The sequence below is a fragment of the Cloeon dipterum genome, chromosome X (genome assembly GCF_949628265.1).
Source record: "Cloeon dipterum chromosome X, ieCloDipt1.1, whole genome shotgun sequence".
NCBI classification, from domain to species: domain Eukaryota; kingdom Metazoa; phylum Arthropoda; class Insecta; order Ephemeroptera; family Baetidae; genus Cloeon; species Cloeon dipterum.
The window spans coordinates 10,230,295-10,253,980 of record NC_088790.1 but is presented as its reverse complement, the minus strand read 5'-3'; the positions used below and the strand labels follow the sequence as shown (position 1 = coordinate 10,253,980).

General features: G+C 39.7%; 3 protein-coding genes across 3 annotated transcripts in view; 2 read left to right on the top strand and 1 right to left on the bottom strand.

The window, feature by feature from the left end:
* Positions 1 to 23,686, bottom strand: part of LOC135946836 (tachykinin-like peptides receptor 99D) — an 88,874-nt gene that overhangs the window by 62,336 nt on the left and 2,852 nt on the right. The window lies entirely within an intron of this gene.
* On the top strand, positions 8,783 to 10,359 carry LOC135947005 (probable serine hydrolase). The gene is made up of 3 exons (XM_065495552.1): positions 8,783 to 8,892; positions 9,056 to 9,357; positions 9,699 to 10,359. Exons 1-3 carry the CDS (start codon positions 8,808 to 8,810, stop codon positions 10,284 to 10,286), a joined length of 975 nt encoding a protein of 324 aa, XP_065351624.1. The 5' UTR covers positions 8,783 to 8,807; the 3' UTR covers positions 10,287 to 10,359.
* Positions 10,474 to 11,920, top strand: LOC135947004 (probable serine hydrolase). The gene is made up of 3 exons (XM_065495550.1): positions 10,474 to 10,604; positions 10,661 to 10,962; positions 11,299 to 11,920. Exons 1-3 carry the CDS (start codon positions 10,520 to 10,522, stop codon positions 11,893 to 11,895), a joined length of 984 nt encoding a protein of 327 aa, XP_065351622.1. The 5' UTR covers positions 10,474 to 10,519; the 3' UTR covers positions 11,896 to 11,920.

Here is a 23,686-nt window from a genome sequence, read left to right as displayed (position 1 = left end):
ATTGGAGTCTTTCGCAATCAATTCATAAACATAACGAGATCTATTATACTTAGAAATTCCAAGCACTTTTTTAAAATAGCGAGTTTTCACTCTTTCTAGATTTACAAAATCCATGTTAGTTAGATGTGGCCAGATAATTTCAATTCCATATGAGGCTGTTGGCGAGATTTTAAGGTCGAAGAGTTTAACCGCAGTATTGATAGAAAGCCTGTTTAAATTTTTAATGCTATAAGTAGCCATTAAAGCTGCTCGCACTCTTTTTTCTACATGTCTCGAAAAGGACGTGCCCGAGGTTTGGAACACAACACCTAAGTATGAGAATTCAGACACAAATTCAACATTTAAACCATCTAATTCAATTTTATCAGTTTTCGCATACCTGCCCCGCCCAGAATTCCTGAATTTCATCACTTTACACTTTTCAATATTAAGCTGAAGGCTCCTACTTAACAAATATTCCTTTAAGGCGACAATTGCAATATTCAAATCACTCAAGAACTCACTCGTTAGTACAATGTCGTCCGCAAATAGAATAGCTTTCAAGCCAGGAATGTGTTTAATAACTTCATTAATATCATTAATTGAGATATTAAAAAGGAAAGGAGATAGGCAGCCCCCTTGACGCACGCCATTCGACTGGACAATAACCTCTGATTCTGCGACACCATCAACAATTTTCAAAAAATTTACATCTAAGGAATTAGCTAAATATTTTAGTTCCACTTTAGAAACATTTCCCGATTCAACAATTTTCCTAAAAATCATTTTTCTATCAACGGTGTCAAAGGCTTTCTTAACGTCTAAAAACAAAGCGTATAGTGGCTTCTTTCTTTCATATACCGACAGATTAATTTGATCGATTAAAAGTGTAACTGCTTGTAGGGTTGACTTACCCCTAACGAACCCAAACTGATTCTCAGGAATATCGTGTACTAAAATTGAATATAACCTATTATGAACAATTTTATCCAATAAATTATAAAGAGTATGATTAAGACTAATCCCACGGTAGGAATTTTGATTTTCGGAGTCCCCTTTACCTTTATATAACAGTTTTAAATTAGAAAATTTCCAGGAATCAGGAATAGTACTCTTTTTTACACACAAATTCAAAAAACATGTCAGTTCAGGGAGCAAGACTTGTGATAATAGTTTCAGGTGGTCATTCTTAACCCCGTCTGGACCCGAAGCTTTTCCAGCCTTCATTCTTTGAAGTGCAATAATAACCTCAGCTTCCATAATAGGAGTAAATACTGCAGAACTTTGATAGCTTTCGATTAGTGAGTCCAGGTGCAAAGAGTCAGTCTGATATAAATGTTTACAATTCAAAATATCATTAAAGGTTGACTCCCATTTTTCAATTGAAATGTTGTTACTAGATTGAAAATTTTTTGTCAATTTCAAAATTTTGTAGCATTTGCTGTTCTCTGCTTCTTCTAAAATTCTTTTTTCATACTGAATAAAATATTCCTTTTTAAGTAATTTACAGAGTTTTCTATAAGCTTTTTTAAGTTCAGAATGTTCAGTCACTAAATCGACTAGATGTGGCAAGTTATAGTTCTTTGCAAATTTAATTCGTTTACCCAAATCGAGAATTAAACTATTAAGTTTATAGCAATCGGCATTATACCATGGTTTACTGGTTCTACACCACAGAAATTTAGGTTTATCGGCTTCCTTAAGAAGTCGAACAACACAATCATAAAATCCGTTTATATCCTCAGACTGTAAAATACTCTGTAATTCCGATTTGTAGCGTGATCTAATAATTTCCTCTAATTGATTGCTATCGACATTCAAAGTTCTAATATTCACACTATTTTTAATGTCAAAATTTACATTGATCGTGAAACTAACAAATTTGTGCTTTGTATGAGCTTTTGAGTCACTGATACAAAAATTACTGCACTCTGTCAAACTCCCTCTAAAAACTAAGTCAATCACGCTGCATCCACTCTTACACACATACGTACTCTCATAAGGTGTTGTGTTTACCAAAACTAAATTAATTTCAGACATAAAATCTAGCAGTGCTTCAATTTTCTTATTTCGCTTATCAATTCTACAGTTAAAATCTCCAACATAAATTACATTTTGAACATTTTCAATGTACTTTTGAGTCGATAAAAGCTCATTTGAAACCGCACCATGTTTTAACTTTGGATTTAGGTAACTACATATAATAGTAATGTGCTCAAAGTTAAGGATAATAAAATTTTCCAATTCATAATGATTACATAGAGTTCCTAATTTATGATTGAAATAAATAGAAATGCCCCCCATAGGACGACCTAGATCACCTTTGAAACCAAATTTGTGTCTCCCATAATAACCAGGAATTATAAATTCTTGAAGTAGAAATGTTTCAGTCAATAAAATTAAATCGAAATTTTCAAGCTCTGCACTTGCTAAACAATATGATTCCTTAAGCCCTTCGCAATTCCACAAGACACAATGAATAGATCTAGTTTTATTAGTACTCACTCTTGGAGGGCTCAGTTCTGAAAACGGTTAGGAGCCAACGTAGACCTTCCACTCCTCCTCAGTCCCTGCTTCTCCCCTTCTTCCCCATTGTCTTCTGAATTGGCGCCAGGATTGTCAACCTCAGACGACTTTGATGGTGTAGCCCGAAAGAGGTTGCCTGCACCATCCCATCTTTTTGAAGCGTGTAGGTTGTAGTAGTGGACTTTGATGTTCGTGTCCTTCAACTCACTGTAGAGGAGATCCATCGTGTACAGACGGTGAAGACGCTCCGTCCCGCTGCACATATAGCTGATAGCAATTTCCTCGTACTGCTGCTCCTTGATGAAATCGGCGAACCGACGAAAAGCTTTGTGTACTCCAGCCAGATAATGCTCAGGTTTTTTGTAGTACTTATAGGAACTCCTCTCCTTCACCACCAAATTCAGGACAGTTCCCAGCCCGTCGGCCTCTTGCACCAGAATATCGCCAACGGATGTCTCTCTGCCTGGGACAGCTTCTGGTCGACCGATAGCCTCAGTAAAAGCAGCAGCAACACCTACTTTGCATTTCCGGTCCCCACCAATCGCCTGACCTTTGATTAGCTGAGGGGCTTCCAGGATGTTGCCCACATGCTCAAAAATCTGGCATTTCGCCCCTTCGGCTGCAACCGGCTGTCCGGATCTGAACGCCTCATCCAGCTCGGCACAGCGTTCGATGTATCGGTTGACATTCGGCGTATCTGGAGCAGGCTCTGTGGGCAAAGGTTTATTTTGCCAGAGCCTGTTACCCTTCCCAGTTAGCTTCTGATTCATCAGCGAAGCTGTTGACTTCAGCAGAAGTCCCTGGATTTGTTTTTCCATTCCTTCGATGCGTTGCAGCAGCTCTCTTTTTTCGGCCGCATGCTCTCTCCTCTCAGCAGCGTGTTCTTGCTGCACCGCCAGCAGTGTATTCTGAAACGACTGGGTGAGGATGGCGATCACCTGATCCATTGGCAGGTAATTATTTGGGCCCGAAGATTGGAAATTGGGAATAGATGATCCACAGGTGGGTGTAACCATGTTTGTGTTTACATACGCCGGTCTAGGCGGGATCCTTCCAAGTCCTTGTCCAGGATGTCCAGCCTCCCAAACTTCTTGCCTCTGCCCTCCCGCGGTGACAGAGGCAAAATTGCGCTTGCCTAACTGGGTCGCCATGACCCAGGGTACCTGAAAATAGCCCGAAGGCACTCAGAGAAGGACCTGATTTATCAAAGCGTGTTCTTTGACTCACCGGCAGGGGCATCAAGTCTATTTAAATTCATTTTATATCTGTTGCACTCATTTCTTCTTAAATTATTATTACAAATCCATTCTTATTGAAACTTACCGCCGTTCTGCGGATGCCGCAGGTCATTTCAGAGGGCTGGTAGAATTATACCGGTGTGCTTAAGTTACATTTTCACCGGTAGCACCACAGATTTTTAAGGCTTATTTCGTTTGCGAGTAGGATTAAACGTAAAGCCTGATTTGATGTGGCCGCCTACTTTAAAAAAAACATAAAGCTTTATCATCCGCATGAATGGCTCCATTTTTAGGTCTATTCCCGATTGTTAACTACGGATACACATTATGAAGTTATGGAGAAGCGATTATACGACGAGCTCTGGCTTCGTTCATGAACCAACTCTTTCGGTTAACGACGATCCGTTGCCTTTGACGCAACTCGCAATTTATTGAATTAGCTCGAGCTTAACTGCACGGAGCGCTTGACGACCGATGAGTTATTCTGCGACGATAAAATGGGAGCGAGGAGAATTGTGTTCGCTAGCGATAAAAGAGGGCGACTGCGAAAAATATGATGATGGCTGTAAAACACCGATCATTTGGCTCGCCGACGGGCAATTTGGCGTACCGTTGTCACACAATTTTCGCACTAAACGGTGATAATTAACAATTCACGATACGGTCTCTTTTTGTTGGCAGCAACACGCTCTGGCGACTTCATCGCGGTTAAATACACTCCGGGGCAGAGGCATGAAGGCTAATTTGGAAAACACGCATCCGAAAAATTAAGCCTTGAAAGGCTGGCCGCCGGCGTCGCTGGAAAATGCGCTAAACAAAGCAGCGTGGCGCACCGACAGCGAATAAAACAGGCGAAGGTAAAAAGCGCCTGCCCAGTCGGGCTTATGCAACCGGCGCAACAAACCTGTCGAGCGTGTGGCCTGCTCGGCTCGTCGAGCGCCGGCATGGAAATTAGAAGTGCGCGCGTGGCGAAAAGTGCTTTTGTGATAAATCCGGGTCTGAAATTTACTTTCCAGTGCACAGCTTTTTATTGCCAAAAAGAAAAAAAACAAAAGCATTTTTCTCAACGTTAAAAAAATAGAGTTGTTTGAAATTAGAGCAAAGCGATCAAATACTTGTTTGACCGAATATCCAATCGCTATGGAAATTAGTAGCACGGATCGTTAGGCTTTGAATGGTTTGAAATTAAATGCTTGATGAAGTAAATTTGTAAAAACAATTCCACGGCAGAGAAAGAAGTCGTTTAAACCCATCCAAAAATAGAGCTGCCGGTCAAGAAGTCAGCAAAATCAGTTCCGAAGAAAAATACCTTCAAGCACCATTAAATTTCATAAATAAAATGTTATCAGCCGTGCAAGCCACCAGTAAAAATGCTTAGCCATCACCGGGTTACAATTCAGATTAAGCCATTAAGCAAGCCACCGCCTCAAAATTGTACAGCTGTGTCCTCTATTGAAAAATCAATAAATTTGTGCCATTAAGTCCACTTTTTTAACTATTTTCTCGACACAAAAAACGATATTTTAAAATATCCTTGTGATAATAATTTTTACCGTTGCTATAATTGGTAATCCCTCTCTACCAGAAAATGGAAAGAAAAAGTCTAAAACTATGTAATATATTATTCTTCGAGGGTGTCTTCTTTGAGATGAAAAAAACTTAGTTTCCAAAGGCTACAGAACTAGGATTTTTGCATAATTATTTAAGCATTGGATACTAAAATTGATTGTAGCTTAGTAAATAGCTATATTTTTAATTAGTTTACGTTTCGTGACTGTAAGCACAGTCATGCACTAACGATCTGCCTCCGCTCACACACTTTCCATCTAACAGGCTCTAATTATTCTGAGACCATATCTAATTATTCAGTGCTTTTAACGTTAACCTGAAACTTTTGCGCACGATTATTAGCGGCCGGACGCTGCTCTACGAGCATTTCTGACAATGAGAGCAATGTAAATGATTAATATGTGAGATGTATGCAGGCTGCTCGTTTGCATTTGTCGTTGTAATATAATCAATTTGCAATGCATGGCAATGCATTTCACTTTGTTTGCATTTCCAATAATTTGTTCGCAGGCTTCATGTAAATGCATCGCAAAACGCTACAGCAAAATAATTAATTTCTGTTTGCAATGAGCTATTTGTGTTTCAAATAACTTCTCACAATGACTGATGTTTGTTTTAGCCTTGCTGCATGAAATCAATAAATGAAACCTTAAGTTCGTGAAATATTCTTTCAGAAAAAAATATATATCAGACTGAACAGCATCTCCTTGATATCATGCAAATGCCATAATATTTGCAAAAATCGAAAAATGGGAGGGTAAAGCCGAAAAGGGCCCATTCTAGAAAATCACAGTTTAAAAATACGGAATCTCTTTAGCCTTACACATGGATAGAAACTGCAGGTGGAAAGATCAAAATCAAATTCCAACCTTAAGCGGAGTTGTCTTAAAATTTCTAAATGTCTAACAGCGACTAAAAAAGTCCCAATTTCCCCTAACAAGCCTTCAACAATTCGACTCAAATTTTCTAGGTAATCGTTTTAAAGTATCCTCAAAAACATATGTAAAATTCAGAGCGGGAGCTCAGAATTAGTAAAATTAGAAATCATCCGTAAAAGGTTCATAAAAACACTCTATGGTGAAGTCTGATTTTTAATGTCTCTCAATCTTCCCCATTGTGACATTGTTTGAAATGTCAATCTAATCTTTCTAACAGTAAGCTACCACACAGGAAGCCAAAAGACATCAAGCAGTATATTGTTTGCTTCGCTACTCACGAAATGCGAAGCACAAAATGTATGAATTGTGGGGCGTACGCTGATGGTTCGTATGTCTATCTATGCTGCCAGAAAAAAAGGAAGCTTCCATGTGTTTGTAGCCGTATTTTCGGTCGGGGGATGAAGTTGTCTGGCTCGTCAACCGCCACGTCAGGTCGGCGATTCGAGCCAAATTGTTATTAAACCCAATCTGGCGCGACGCGCACGCACAAACACGCGCGCGTCGACGAGAGGAAAAGACGCCGCCCAGGAAATTGCTTTTCCATCTTATATCGGGCAAACAGCTGGAAAAAGAAAAAATATGTAAGCTCAGATATCACCGGGCCGCGGTGTATTTATTAACGCCTAATGGATTGCCCCTTCGCCCGCCAGTCCGCCCCTCCCGCGCAATAAAACACCAATTTCCGAGAGATGGTTTCCGGTCAAGCGTTTTTTCGCCGGCATCGCCGCTCCTATTCACGAAGGAAGGAAATTTAATTTCACCAAGCGCCCGACGGATTCTGCACCCACGCTCCCTATGTGCGGTTTAATTACGGAAATGTCATTGCTCGTCACCCGAGACCGAATAAAGTGGCTTTATCAACATGCTGATTTTTTTTTTATTAAACTCTCTCGGGTTTGGCTTGCACGGTTTCTCGCGTTTGCGGCTGTCATTGTTGTTTGCCGAAAGATATGAAATCTTGGTCGCGACGACAGCCTGCAATCCGCATTTTTCAGCGTCACATTACGGAACTTCGTTTTACATGAGTAACCTGGTTTTTCATCTCACCACCTTTGTTGCGTGAGATGAGAAACAGGAGATTTCCTTGGATGGAATTATAAATGTAAAAAAAGACATAGATCTCGCTTTTTGTGAGGCCAATCACTCAAATTTATTTGATGGTTATGATATTGCCATCCTGAGATATGTTGTAGTTCAAACAAATTGACAGCATATAATTTTGTGTAAATTTTTTGCTGTCAAGAAACAAACACTGATTATGAAATGTAAACTCTCTGGCGTGAGTTGCGAGAAATGCTATATTTAAAAGTGTCTGGGTGTCTGGCAAGGAATGTGACCCTGGGAGAAGCATTGACACTTTATAAAAACTTGATCTGTAAAATAGTTTTAGTGTTGCACGCCTAGTTTTACTACATTAAAAACAAACACAATCAAGATTTTACTGCGGTTTAAAAGCCTTTAAGAAGTTCCAAACGTGTTTCGTGCAGTTTGAACTCTACACGAGGTCAATTCCTTCTTTGGCTTTCCTAAATAGTTAACAATAAAATCAGGACTCAGATTTTCGCCAGTCGATACAAGCATTTCGGGAGAGACAAATCGGAGAAACAACAAACTTTCCAAATCAAAGATGAATATCCACCCACGCAATCTTGTTTCGAGACATTCTCTCTGCTCAGCAACTTTTCATAATCCATCTCTCTGTGTGGCGATCGGCCTTGTGCAAAAAAAGCCGAGATTTCCGCCCTCGAGCCATCACCGGACCTTATCCGATTCGTCGCAGCAATCCGGCGAGATGGTGAACGATACGAGCAGACCATCCATTTTTATACTCGCCTCGAATTGAAGATGTGTATTCGAAGGCAGGCAATTTTCAGCAAAGACGGGAAGCAGGCAGTTCGAAATTGTTTTGTTGCCTCGCGTGCACGCGGTCGGGTGTTTTGTTTGATCTCGACGGCGCTTTTCACGTGCACTTCTGCCTCCGAGTGAACGCTCCACTGCGCTTTCGCCCTTTGATATGTTCGCGCACAAGTTTCATGTAATAATAGGACCAAAAGGCACCGCTTAATTTGTTCGGCGTTACGCAGGCTTCAGCAAACTTTGATTGCGAACAGTGGTGTGCTAAACAAGACGCTTAATCTTAAAATTTCTCATAAAGAAAAGTAAAAATTTCCCTAATTAGCTTGCTTATAACTTTCTTTACTAATTATTGTTATAACAGGGAATGATGTAGTTTATTTTTTATAAATTAATATTGTAGTCTTTTTTATTTATTTTAGTTAACAACATAAAGGGTTTAAAAAATTTTGTCCACTTACAATTGATGTCAATTGGTCCTAACTCTTATCTGATTCACGAAAAAGCGAAGAAGGAAAAGTCATTGTAAAATAGTCAGCAAGTTTTTATTGAAAAAAGTTAACAATATTTTCGGGAAGTACAGCGAGCACGGACGCCGTTTAGGTCCGTTCCAGATCCAGATAAGATTACATGTTCGTTGTAGAGTAGGTAAATTTAGAGTTAGATGCTGATTGAACCTCGAAAGGCAACGCACACGCTCTGCATGGAGCCCACCTCGGTTGACTTCTCGAAACTGACGAGAGGCTACAGGGAAATCAGTATTCCGGTTGACTGGGGCCACATAGCAGGTAGCTAGGGAAATTTGAATTACGACGGTAGCAACTGATATCTATATTTAAGTGTGCAAAATACATATTTTAATATTAAAAATTGTGATATCTTCCAATACTGAATTAAATTTCTTCCGCGTTTAAATTAATCTTGAATAAAATATTAATTTAAAAAATTTAGCAAAATGGTGGGGTCCGGTTGATGTGCAGCCTGTGGTCGCAATCCACGGCTGGCACGACAATGCCAACTCCTGGGACCCTTTGATGAACATGATGCCACCCGACTTGGCCTTCTTGGCCATCGACATGCCTGGCAACGGCCTTTCTTCCAATTTCCCGAGCTCCACGTGGTACCACGCGATTGAAGACATCATGGCTTTGCGGGCAATCTGTAAGCACTTCCAGTGGAGGGAGATGGTCACCTTCTTATGCCACTCGTACGCAACAGGACACGCTTTCAACTACGCAGCGTCGTATCCACATGTAAGTGAAAGGTTTGTTGCCAAATAGTCTCTAAAATAATTCGAATTTAAAGCTTTCAAAAGGAAAGGAGGCAAGAAAGGGGAAAAGGTGGAGATTACCCCAAGGATGAATTCCTTTTGTCCTCTTTCCTCCCTCCTTTTCCTTTCCTTCAAATTTGCTATGAAAATTATAAAGAAATTATATACATTAACTACTCACCGCTACTCACAAATTTTTTTTAAGATCTTCCTCAGAAAATATCAGAATTCATGACCAGGAATTAATAGCAATTAAATTTAAATTCAATCGCCATTAATTAATTCCAAATTTGTGACTGGATGAGACTTTAATTCCTGTTACAGGAGGTGAAGAAAGTGATTGGCATCGACTTCATTACGCCAGTTGGAGTCACGCATCAGACTCTGGTGAAGAGCGGTGGTCGACGCCTTGACAGAGCCATCGATGCGGTGGTAACGGGCGTGAAGCGACCTGCGAAAACCCTAGCCGAGCACGCTGAGGACTATTGCAAAGCGAACAACAACGGAATCAGCCTGGAGGGCTCCATGTTCATGGTGGAACGGTCGATGGAAAGGGCGGAAAGCGATCCGAACCTGTTCTGCAGCTCCCGCGACGGTCGCAACTCGACCCAGTTCTATTACAGTTTTCCCAATAACTTCATCCTGGAGCTAGCAAAACAGATCAGATGCGAGTATTACGTAATCAGGGTCACTCTGCCTGGTTTCGCGGAGCGCCTCGAGCTGATGTTTAAAGGTGAAGAAATCCTGCGGAGTTGCGCCAAGAGGTTCGAGTTGGTGCAAGTCGAAGGGACGCATCACGTGCATTTTGATCATCCTGAGAGAGTCATTGAACCGATTTTGAGGTGGTTGAGAACGAGTGCGGAGACGGAAAGCCCGATGGAACCGAATTCTCTAAACAGAAGCCGGCTGTGATGTAAGCTCGTTGCGTAAAAACTAAAGAGGAAAGGTATATTTTTTATTTTTGATATCAACACTTACGGCTTTAAAAAATAAAATTACATAAGCTAAAAATCGGATGTTTGAATTCGCATTTTATACAGAGATAAGATTGAGCTTGTGACAGAAAAATTTGAGCAGCGCTTATCACGTGTAATATCATTTTGTTAGGGTAAATCCAATCAGTACGTTCTACATGGTTGACCAATATGGAGTCAAGCTCAGTCGATTTCGCAAAACTAACGCGAGAGTATACAGATTTAATCATTCCGCTGCCATGGGGACACATTGCAGGTAACAGCTGGATTTAAGCTGAATAAACCACTTCGAAAAATGTTGACTTCACAAAGGCAAATGGTGGGGACCCCGCGAGCTGCAGCCTGTGATCGTTATGCACGGCTGGCACGAAAACGCAAATTCATGGGACCCCCTGATGAACCTGATGCCCAAGGACCTCGCTCTCTTTGCCATTGACCTGCCTGGAAATGGCCTCTCGTCGCACTACCCTAGCTCCACTTGGTACCACATCATGGAGGACATTCTGGCTCTTAGGAAGCTCATTCAATACTTCCAGTGGAAGCAGCCAGTGACCTTTTTGTGCCACTCATTCTCGACAGGCCACGCTTTTATTTACGCAGCTTCATATCCTGATGTGAGTTTCTAATTTATATATGATACGGAGAATACGTCTATTTAGTAGAGCTTCAATAATTGAAATGTCAAGAGTTCGATTGTAGAAAAGGATCTTTTTTTATTGCACAACCTGCCTGCACTGATTAAATACTAATCTTAATGTTAAAGAGGAGATATGATAAACTTTTAAAAAATTGTGTGCTAGTCAAATAGAGCATCTGATTATCATGAGGGCCAAATTTTTCTCTGCATATTTTTAAAGCATTGAAGCAATAAATGTAAGAATTATTAATATTTTTTGATATCCGAAAAAAAATACTTTTCACGAGAGTAACAAATAACCTCTGTCTTGAAGGAAGTGAAAAAGGTGATTGCTGTGGACCTGACAACACCAGTAGGCATAACCCACGAGACATTGATGCAAACCGGTGGTAAGCGCTTGGACAAAACCATCGACATCGTGGACAAGAGTCGCAAACGCACGGTCAAGACTCTGGAGCAGCATGCCGCCGACTACCGGAAGGCCGCAAACAACTCGATCAGCCTGGAAGCGGCTAAACACGTGTTAGAAAGATCGATGGAGCGTTCTAAAAGCGATCCGACCCTCTTCAGAAGCACTCGCGACGGCAGAAACACGTTTCGCTTCTATTTCAGCTTTCCGAATGATTTCATGTTTGACTTGGCCCACCGTGTCAAGTGCGAGTATTACGTCATCAGGGCCACATTGCCTCTTTACGCGGAACAGCGTGAACTGACTTTTAAGGTTGAGGAAATCTTACGGAATTCGGCCAAGAAATTTGAGCGGGTGAATGTGGATGGAAAGCACCACGTGCACCTAGATCACCCGCAAAGAGTTTTAGAGCAGATTTTGCGGTGGCTGAAGGCGGACGAAGCGCTTACAAAGTCTTCTCAATCGAGTCCCCCGAATTCCTTGGCAAAGGCGAAAATGTGATCTGACCAAATTGTCTCGTGCAGAAAAATTCCTCACCTTACACTGGTGTAGATTTCTCAGCGAGATTTTTAATTAATTATTGTTAAATCTTATGAATTAAAAAAAATAACTGTTACTACATCTTTTTATTGAAAAATGAATGATGACCATTCTATATTAAAACAAAATGTAGCAAGTAAAATGTAGGAAAAAGATTTTTCATTTTTTTAAGTCGTTAATTTTCAATTCACCAGTTGCATAAACCCTAAGTGTTCGAAGCTGCCAACAGATGGTGCCACCGTAGACTTTCGATTTTAAGGCACTTCCGCTGCGATTTCAGACTCAATCTAGCTACTGTGCATAATAAATAATTTTGACACACAGTTGAGTTTAGTGGCTTACTAATAGGTTATACATATATCTTGTCTTAAATGAAATGAATCCGATAGTATGTTTCAATTAAATAAAAATACCTTCTGCAAACAGAGAAATCTTCAAAATAAATTATTAAAATTTCATTGGACTTACTGACAATGAGAAAACTCGATTTTGTGTTTCACTTACAATGATTATCGCTTTCCTAGATTTTAAAGGAAAAGGGTCCTAAACTTTTCAGAAAATTAAATGACATTTAAATTTTAACACTTCTCTATCTTTGGTCTATTCCTAAACCAAACCAAAAGTACCAAATTGATAAAGCGAAATAGTTCATAGTTGTGATCTTGAAAATCCCTACTTTATATCAAAGACATTCATAAAATAATTTTTTAATCTTTATAAGGGTAATTTATTTTAAAATAGCTCAATAGCAATAATTATCAGCGCGAAGTTCTTAGCCAAACTGATTTTTAGATTCAAGTTTATTTAGCAAGATTGCTGTGAAAGACACTATGTTCATGCTACCCTACACTCAAAAATTATTTTAATTTACTTTTTAAGGCGAGTAAAAAATAAATTAGGTCCAATTTAAATGTTCAAAAGACCTAGCTTAAGAATCAAGTATAAGGATATTCTTCGTTAGAATGAAAAAATTATGTGGTGGACATGTTCACTTTGTACATGTGTATTTTTCACTTCTTTTGTATTATGTGATATCAGTGAAATAAAGATTATAAATAAATTTATTGCATTTAAGTACCAACTAACGGACGCTTGATTGCGATTGCTTAACTCGAAATTGGCTTAAATATAAACGCAATATTGCTTGCGCAGTTCATTGTTTCAAATTAGATTGTCAATCGCTATGATGTGTGAATCTCAAGGACCATTGTGTTATTTAAAAAGATCGTAGTGTCTCTTGGAGAGAAGACAACAAACATTTATGGTGGGCTGAGCCCCATCTGATAGATAAGCAGCTTGATTATTGGTCATCAGGTGGGTGGGTGACGCACCTCTTTATTGAACTGATAGCTCATTTAAAAATAAACTAATATTAATTAATCTTGAAACATTCAAATAATTAGACTAACTTCAGGATTGTTTGTTGTTATTTCATTAATAAGTCATCATAGTGCCGACATTTTTTTACTCACAATCAAATTAAAAACGATTCTAGTTATAAATAAATATGTATTAAACAATATATAAATAAGGCAAAATGTGCAAGAATAATAATCTTCATACAATTATACTATTTTTAGATTTGGATAAGCTGCAAGATTTAATTTTGAAATGAAGGAATAAATTTAAACTATGCCTCACAAACTATCCGCTATTTCGACCTCACATGCCAAACTGACAGTGACTTTGATTTCTTTATTTAAATTGCCGCACTTGCCACTCCCTGAGTTTTAATTTGATTAATTTTCCTTACTGCATTTGCGTTTCTTCTGTAATTGATAATGCACTCTTTCTTGTCATCAAGACAATAAAGGATTTGCATTATAACCTTTGAAGCGACCTGCAACGACACGCATTATCAAATCGACTCTTTTAACTTTTGTATGGCTAACGAAACCTTTTATCACGCGGTCACTATCTTGTTTATTAACGCGATCGTTCGATTTTCTTGCTATAAAAATAGAGAGAATCGTCCATTAGGACAAATTTTAATCATATCTCACAATGGAAAATTCATCAGTGAATTTTACTCAGTTAACCCGAGGCTACGAAAGCATCACCGTTCCAGTCCCGTGGGGTCATATAGCAGGTACACAGTTTCCATAAAACACTACGTGCCGCACTGAATAATTTAAAAAAAGTTCCGTATTCTAAAAACCTTGTACACGCAAATTCAAAGGAAAATGGTGGGGTCCGCGAGATGTGCAGCCTGTGATCGCAATGCATGGGTGGCATGAAAACGCAAACACTTGGGACCCTTTGATGAACCTGATGCCTGCCGACCTCGCTTTCCTGGCCGTCGACATGCCTGGCAATGGGCTCTCGTCGCACTTTCCAAGCTCTACCTGGTACCACACTATCGAGGACGTGTCGGCCCTCAGGGCGCTCATCAAGCACTTTCAATGGACGGAGCCTGTGTCATTCTTATGCCACTCTTACTCGACCGGACACGCATACATTTACGCAGCGTTTTATCCAAATGTAAGACAAAATTCTTTAAGGAGATGAGTTTTCTTTCGTACTCACCCCAGTGAATCCTGTTAGACAACCAGTTTTTTCGCTGAACGTGAAAATTTTCGTGTATTGAAATTCGCTGCTTAAGGCAGAAGACTCTGACATAATATTTTTCTCCCCTCACTTCACTTATCACTCGTGTAAAATTATTATTGAAACATTTCGCGGTGAGAGTCAATGAAGGAAAACCGTTTCAGCGCTTTGATTACATGATTGCGAACAACACGAACTAAGAGATTGTTCAAATTCAAACTTTACAACTGGCTATTTTATTAAGAAAACATTAAATTTTAAATTTTTGGTAGCTAATATATTTTTTTGCCTATATAGCACTTTTAAAGCCATTTTCCAGCTAAATTATCTTTTCCAATTTTATTTTTCGAAAATTATTTAATACCTAAAAGCAATTTTAAAACTAAAAAATAATGTTGAAAGGAAGCCAGAATAGTTGCGCGAAAAAAGTTGTTAGATTAGGGCAAATACGAGCTATTTTTTGTCCGCTTTTAAACATACAATACAATATTATCAAACTAAAATAAAAACAATACATGCAGACCTGATAGTTACAATGATCTACAAAAAAGGCATTGGTATTTTAAATTTTCCAGAGGCATCGCCAAAAATCACATATTAAAAATCTCTCGTATCAACAGGAAGTCGCAAAGGTGATTGCAGTGGACTTGATCACACCGTTGGGAGTTACAATGGAAACCTTTCTGCCAGGAAAACACAAACTTCCCACGGGCGGCAAGCGCCTGGATAGGGTCATCGACATCGTGGATGGAGTTGTGGGTCAACCCCCGGAACTGACCCTTGAGCAACACGCAAAATTCTACTGCAGGGTGGCCAAGGGCTCGCTGAGCCTTGAGGCGGCCAAACACGTGTTACAGCGGTCCATGGTGCGGTCTGATCGAGATCCCAGCCTGTACCGCAGCACCCGCGACCCGCGGGGTGCGGTACGCTTCTGGATTTCGTTCACCAACGAGTTCATCCTGGAGCTGGGCAAGCAGATCAAGTGCGAGTACTACGTGATCTCGTCAACGCCACCACCAACTTTCGCTGAGCGGCTGGAGGTGCATACGAGAGGAGAGCAGATTCTGCGCGCGTCTGCAAAAAGGTTCGAGTTGGTACGCGTTGAAGGAACGCATCACGTGCATCTGGATCACCCAGAAAGGATTTTGCTGTTGATCCTCAGGTGGATCAGAGGTGACGATGGACCGAGCCAAGGGCGGTCGCTCGCCCGAGGCAAACTGTGATAAAGATTTTTGTGTTATATATATATGCGCTCGATAAGAACGGACAAGTGACATTTTTTATTGCATGATTATAAAAAGCACTAGAATAACTGCAAAATGAATAAGGACTTATTATAAATGGAAGTATAGAGGTTTCGCAATGTTGAACCCTGTACAAAGAACAGACTGCTAAAATGCTGGTAAAAGAGCTTCTCATATACTAGGTTTTTTGTTTCCATGAGTGAAATAAATTACAACAGGAAATTTATAATATCAAATACCAGTATACTTGGTGCATGAGATGCATCACTGAGCTTTGCTGGTTTCCAACAGTTATACTAGTTGTCAATGTTCCAGCAAAATCCGATTACTTCTAATCTTTATTTACTTAGATACCATGGCTCTTTTAAGAATTTAAGTTTATTATCAGGAAAAGACCGAAGATATAACTAACAAAAATTCGTGATAGACTAATAGAAAAAACTTTTAATTATGTTTCTAAACATAGAAAAGTATATATTTAAAAATACTCTTTGAAACGTCATTTGCTGTACAACATCGGTTTAAATAAACCGTTCATTCTAACAGAGTAGTAATATGTACTAATTTTGAATTCTTTTGTTAATCCCATCGTGTCGCTTTTACTGTACAATATTCAAAATTAGGTGGAAATTTCGCAGCATCTCATTTGATCCTGATTCTATCATTGGAAATTTTCGTTGCTTAGGGGCAATAGAAATTAATTTGAGCCGATTTGAAATAAGTTAAAATGAAAGATAATCACTTTCCTCGACATTTCCTGACACGCGAAAAGACCAGAAATTTCCTCATTGGCAAAGGCAGTCAGCGAGGAAATGTCGGCAACTCTCTTCTCTTAGGATTAAATCCTCGAGAGTCTCGCTTGTCATAATGATAGGACCATTATATCCTTGCTTCCAAAATTAAATATAGTTGTTGAAGCAAATATTTTACAATTTAAACTTCCAGTGTCTGATGAGATTGTCTCACAATGATAAATTTTACAAGGACACTTTTAATAAAAAAAGAAGGCAAATGATTGGTTTATTCCTAAGCTGCCATTGTTTGAAGAATTTCCGTGGAAACAAAAATTAAGCACCTTTATTCAAACATAATTATTATAGTATGTGTCACATGAAGAATGCATAAGCCATCTCAAACGACGCCGACACACGTGCGCCAAAGCATTTATTTCTGGGCTTAAGAGGACAGGTGGTTGTAAAGAGCCGCTTCCTAGACGCCCATCCGCTCCGGCCCATTAGATCATTGGCGCAAATGTGTCCTCAGGGGGCGCCGGGGCGGTGCGTCACTCCAAGAAGCGGGAGCGCAAAGTGCGCTTGGCTATACACACACCCACGTGCTCATAGGCTGGATTAATTTCGCCGGCTGCTGGCGTTTGGGAATTGTCTGTGTGTATGTGTATGAATTAGTAAGCCAAGTGGATTTTCTCTGCCTCTACGAGCGGCCGGCCAGAAGGTCAAAGCCAGCCGGCTAGCGCTTAATGAGGCTGCATTAATAAAATTGGCGCCTGACCGAAACAAGCTTTTCGCCTCAGCTATGCAAATTAATCACGCGTATTTCCGGCGGCTGAGTGCACAAGTTTGTACTCGTCATTCCTGCGAAATGCAGTTAAACTAGTTTTCACCCTTTTTGGACGTGTAGTGGAGCCACACTGCTAAATTAGAGAGTATTTCAGGACCAAGAAATAAGAAAAATGGAATTTCGGATTGTTCCTGAACATCTGGCAGGACAAGAAAAGTTTTACCGGAACCAGGCAGTACAGGAACGTAAAAACTCTCTACTGCTAATTCTATAAAAATGCAAAATTATAGCTTCTTATTCAGAGTGCGTGAGAAATTCGATAGCACTCCTGCGTGTATTGTATTAATCAAATAATGGGATTCACTCACGCACCGGCCTCTGGGGACACCCTGTCGCGTTTCCTCTCCACACCCAATCACTAAATTGCATTAAAAGTGAGAATTGTTATTATCAAATGATTTCTAACTAATTGTAAGCCTCACGGTAAGTTATGGTTGATGAGCTATTCAACTATAGCGTCTCTTCAACGTAGGATGAATGATTTAAATTTTGTGTTTCCAATAACCAGCCCGTTGGCTCGCATTGTTGAGGCACTCTCAGGAGTGTCAAAGCAATGGGAGGTATTTGAGCAGTTTGGAGATTTAATCCTGGCTACCCAATGTCAGAGATGGCAAAAAGTAGTTAGTTTAGTGACTCGAAATGCACAAATTGCTCAACGGGACTCGCTACTTGCTGGTTTGCACCTTTCCAGCATGCGTGATTTGGCTTCACGGGACAAATGTCTAGCGTTTCAATGCAGTCCTCGGTGCAGAGGCAAGTGGCCCTTGAGTGGGCTGGGTCCCTGTGCGGCCCGGTGCGCCCATGTTATCCGTTCGCGGTGTTATTGGGACCCAGCGGGTTTCAGCATTCGTGCCAGTGCAGTGCTCGCCCTTCCCGGTCCTCGGACAGGGATAAAAAGAGCAAAAAAACCTCCAATCGTAATTAAGAAATCCCAACCGAAAAATTCCGGAAATTTTAATACCGGAATAGGACAGGACAATTCATGATTTGTTTTTACAAAACAGTACAGGAACCAGGAACGTAAAAGCCTTTCCGGGATATTCTCTACTTGACACACGAAAGAAGGAAGAAGGAATACATTTGCTAGTTTAATGTCAGGATTGCTCACATGATCGATGAAGAAATCTAGTACTTCTCTCAGTTTCTTTATTGCCTTCTGAAAGAAAATGATGTGGAAAAATAAAACCGAAACCGAAATAAAGTAATAAATTAAAAGATTGTTTTATTTTTTAGTTGTTAAGCTCTCCTGATTAAGATGGGATGCTTTGAGATTTGAAATCCATCAGCTAGATAAAATTCAAACTGCGGAAAGTTGTATCAAGATTGAGGTTAATTATCAGTTTCTGCTATCTTAAAATTAGACAAAGAAGTGACGTCCCGTAATTACTTGAAATATAAAACGCAAAAGCCTTCAGTCTCGACTGAACTTGTCCTCTTCTGCTTGATCAATTTAGCAAATTCATCAAAATGAGACTCGTGCATGTAGTTTGCGGCCTCTATCTTCTCAGGAGCCACTAATTAATTCAAGGAATACTTCCACTCTGACGTAGCGCAAACTCGATTAAAAAGTTTTGACCCATTTAATAAGGAAGGACGAGCGTCACCCATCCTCATCAACAAGCGAATCTGCTTGCAGGGCTTCTCTTTTATAGGAGCGAACGTTATTAAAAATTTTATTACAACCAAAATCGGCACTGCGACTTTAAAGCGTGGAGATTGTGCTCTTAGTTAGTTTGGTCACCATAGTTTATTGCAATGCTTTTTGGTAGACTCTTGCTTTACATATGGTCCAATCTTTAAATCTAAACTTGAAATATTTATTTGCTACATAAAAAATCATGCGCTGCTGTTTTGAGTTTGGCTGAATAAGGAAGCATATATGCTTTATTAATCTCACGCAAACACTAATACTCAGAGCTAATAGAGGACCTTGTTATCTCTTTACATTCGTAAGAATTTGTTGTTAAAATGTACATAATTCGCTCCCTCCAATGCTTTCATCTTATCTCATTTCACATTCCGAGACTCGTAAGTTCGTTTCACAATTTCCAGCAGGGCACCATTTATATGAACTGAGGGCCGTGAAAAAAGTCATTGCATTTTTAATATTTTTAAGAGTAAAATTTATCGCAAGTTAAGTCTTGTGGGATTTTATTAAAAACTTGAAATACTTAGACCTTTTTGTCGGTAAATTTACGATTGTTCAAGAGCTAGCAATTAATGTGTGTCTGTGAACCTAGGATCGGAATATATATTTCTTTCTTTCAACACATCTAATAAAAATAGTTAATCATATCCATTTTTACGTTTAAGCCAAAATTTGTAGGCTTAAACAATGGATCGATTGGCTGGCCTTCCAGAGGAAAAGGAAATGATATCAGGCATACGCCATATTTTTCACTACCCTGCATCTTGTAAGAATCCACCCCAGAAATTGCCATTCGCGCATCGTCGCGGCCGAATTCCGCCTATAGGAAAATGCACGTTTCGGCGGCGGTGGCGGCCAAGTCGGCTGTGTGTTTGCGTGATGAATGTGCACAAGCAGCAGCAAAGCCACGAGAACGAGACGCCATCCGCGATGATTATCTTTGGGACGCGGCGTTGTTATTCTAGTCGTGCACGCGCGCCCCGCAGATTCCATCGGCCCGTGATGAATGAGGCAGCAGTCGGTTCACCTTTTTCGCCGCGTGCTCAGCCGACCCACTAATTGGCTCGTAAAAGTGGACAACTGCTGATTTTCCTCCGCCTCCTCGGCAGGACCGCACTCAGCAACTTTAATACCGCACTTTACGCAGGCGAAATTGTGTCGAGTGCAGCCCTCTTGACGAGACCTTTAATTGGCAGAGTCCACGGTTTTTTTGCGCTCGGCGCAATAGAAAAGGCACTGGAATTTCATATAAATTAATGAAAGCCCTCTTTTTTCTACGACATTTTCCTTTTTCGTGGTTAATTTTTCATTATTGAAATTAAAAATAGCATAATGGCTTTAATCTGTGCAGAATTGACTATTAATGAAACAAAGATGGCGTCGATATGTGGGCAGACAAGAGGCTCTTTTTGCCTTCTGTGCGAATTTCGCGAGTGTTTTTTCCGATTCAATAAGCATATTTAATAAGTGTGACGCAAATCATATCACAATCTTGTCGGAAACTCGCTTCTTTACTACGCTTTCATTAGCATGCCTCAAAGTGCCGTAACCCAGCCATCACTGAGCGTCGAATCAAGCCATCACTATGGTTCTCAGTCGGAAAATGACTGATTGAGCCAACCCATTGATCCTTGGTATCCTTAATACAAGTCAAGTATTATAGCAATCAATCAGTATTTTTAATAGGCTGTATAAAAGAGAAGATTTGGTGCTGATCTTAGCAAAATTTTTGTTTCTGAAATTCTGTGATTTAAATTTATTTTCAGACCTTGACAACATCCTCTCTTTTGAAAAATGTCCCCTTAAAATTGAAATAAGAGCTCCTTTTAAGCCCATTTAATAATTACCCTCCACGCCTCGGATCCTTACGAACTTGCCTCACATCAGCCGAAGTGGAAAGTTTTCTCACCGTGGCTTCCGGCATTGACACTTAGCAAAGTTCACAAAGGCTCGGCAAACCCTCGTCACTCAAAGTTTCAACAGTTGGTGCGAATGCAAAGAAAGCTCAATCCGGCTTTTAAACGAGGTCAATCTTGGGTGATTTAAGACATTAGTCTACTGATCGGAAACTCTTTCAATAGACTACCACTTCCATGACATTTGATCAGCTTAAAGCAGAGGTTCAGCCAAGAGACAAAAAAGGCATAAAATTAAGTTTTGAAACAAGAAATTTAAGAAATGCGATTTCAGGAAATTAATCACGTTTAAATGGTAAATTTTGGTAAAAACTGATAGGTCCACAATATTTATCTGACAAAATGAAAATAATTGCTTTGGTTTCATTTAACTATTTTAGGCAATGATTTCCCCTCTCCAAATTTGTAGCACAGCCGACTATAAAATGTCTTATCATGTTTTCCACCCTTAGCGCCGATTTCTTGTTTACTTCTTAATTACAAAACTCTTTCAGTATTCATTTGTAAAAAACATCTTATATAATTTTTAAAACGATCTACACAACTTTTAAAAATTATAAATAAAACTATCAAATTTAGGTATTTTTTTTTGTCAATTGCATAATCGGATTGAAAATTTCTTTGATACTACTGCTGCCTTGCTCGGTTCACATCAGATTTGCAATTCAATCTATCTAGCATGTGTATTCAGCCCATCAATGCGAGTGATTCTCGATTCAAATGCCAGGTTTACGCATTTCCCTGCTATTGATAAGGCGAATTACTTTCCAGCCTTCTTCTCGAGTTTGCTGGTATCAAGCGCATTAAGCTCGCGACGAGATGTTTCTTTCGTCGGCCGTCAGATCAGCAAGCGAGCGGAAAGACGTGCTGAAAGGCGTCTTTTAATCCGAAAATCCGCGCCCGTCCAACTCCAACCTAATCCGCCGCCGGTCGCGGGAAAGTGGCGGCTTAAATGCGGCGGTGGCGGCGGCGGCAGCGGAAATCAATGCGCGAGAGCGGCGGCGTGTTTGTTTGATTTGCATCGCATGCACAATGGCGTTGGGCCGTGCTTGGCTGACGAATGTTCGCAATGTTTGTGCTCCCGCGGACATTATTAATTAAGAGCAGCACGCCACACAAAAGTGAAAACGGACGCTACATATAGGGGCGTGAAAAACATCTTAACTACTTCTCGGCCTTGATCTTGTATATGTACTGACTTGTAGTTTCTTTTTGCTTCCGCTGATGGATAAAAATGTGTAGTTACTAAAAAAGAGGTTAAAAAAATTATAAAAGTCGATACCTTTATGACATATTGAGGATTAATTCCAAATTTGCATTTCGACAAGTCAAACTTATTCTGAATTCCTAATTTTTCATACTTACTCTTAATTAAATGCTATTATAGCGATAGCGATGAATGCAATGTGGATTAATCGATTCAAAAGTAAACATAAATGTTTTATCACTTGAACCAACTATGGATTTGCCCTCCTGGAAATGTTTGCCTGAAGTGTCGCCCTCTCTTACTTTCCTTTCATTTTGAGTGTGGGACATTAATTAATTTTATGACTAATTGTTAGAATAAACAAACAAACAAATCATGTCGAATTATGCCAGACATTTTCCTCTAAGTTGAAGTGACTCGAGGGCAGCACCTCAAAGCTAACAATAAATTTTTTGAAAAAAAAAACTATAATTTAAACGATGGCCATTGCGAAATGTATGAATAAAACTGGTTTGCTTGATGATATCGAGACTTCAAATAATGTATTATTAATCTATTTTTAATGTAAAATAACCTATAAAATGTAAATTAACGCCCCTCATCTCAATATGTTTTTAAAAATATTTAATTAAATAAATTCTTGGCTGGACGTGACTGGATACTAATTTTGAAACCACATTTTCTACAGAAATATTGCCATTTTTAAGATAGAATTTAAACGTGTTCTTAAGGATTTCCCGAAAAAAAAATTGGTTGTCTCTTTTATAGAAATAATTTTAGTTTTTTCCATCTCAGTGTTTTGCGAACTTCTAGATGTTTATAAAAATCAATTTGCAGTATTCACTTTTGGATGACAAACACCATTTCAACAAACCGACTGTTTTTCACAACCCTCAGGCGCTTATCAAAGACCAGCCACTGGACGAGCATGGCAGTCGCAAATTAACATAGATTCGCACGACTTTGTCTCTGTTCGCATTCAAGCTCAACTCTAGCTCGTAGCTTCGATTCTATGGAAACCGGGATTATTTACAATGGACGGTGCCGGCAATATTTCCACTTCTTAAATAAGTAACGCAGTTAAGCAGGAAACTAAAATAATTATAATTAATTCGGAAGAAAGTGCTTGCTCAGATGAAAATGGATAAGAGATTAAAGAAAGTCTCCACAAAGCTAAGGATCGAAAGTGCGTTAAAGCTGGATATTTCTTTATTTATCAGGCTATGCAACCTGCGCATCTCCCGTGTCTCGAAATTGCCTAAACCTGACAAACATAAAAAATAATCTTCATCTCTACTGCTTGGAAAATGGAAAACAGTTCGACCCTTTGAAAGCCATCAGGGCGTTCAGGAACGAGATTTTGGGCACATCAGAGCGTTACCTGCGCACCCTGATGGCTTCCTAAGGGTAAAATTGCATTTTCTGAAATCTCACGACTTGGCCGTTCCAAGGGATTGCAGATCTTGCAGACCAAACAAATAATGAGCCCACAGGATTCGGTAAATCGGCAACATACGGAAATTTATTCATATTTATCACTCGAGGGCTACCCTGATGCCAGGGTTCGATTTCTCAGCAGTTCTGATGGTCTTGTCTGACCTCAAGGGCGAAG

Excerpts from the sequence above, each read along its gene's own strand:
- LOC135947005 (XM_065495552.1), top strand. The coding sequence starts at position 8,808 with ATGGAGCCCACCTCGGTTGACTTCTCGAAACTGACGAGAGGCTACAGG. Across the intron at positions 8,893-9,055 it reads TGACTGGGGCCACATAGCAG|CAAAATGGTGGGGTCCGGTT; the intron begins GTAGCTAGGGAA and ends TAAAAAATTTAG. Across the intron at positions 9,358-9,698 it reads ACGCAGCGTCGTATCCACAT|GAGGTGAAGAAAGTGATTGG; the intron begins GTAAGTGAAAGG and ends TTCCTGTTACAG.
- LOC135947004 (XM_065495550.1), top strand. The coding sequence starts at position 10,520 with ATGGAGTCAAGCTCAGTCGATTTCGCAAAACTAACGCGAGAGTATACA. Across the intron at positions 10,605-10,660 it reads GCCATGGGGACACATTGCAG|GCAAATGGTGGGGACCCCGC; the intron begins GTAACAGCTGGA and ends GACTTCACAAAG. Across the intron at positions 10,963-11,298 it reads ACGCAGCTTCATATCCTGAT|GAAGTGAAAAAGGTGATTGC; the intron begins GTGAGTTTCTAA and ends TCTGTCTTGAAG.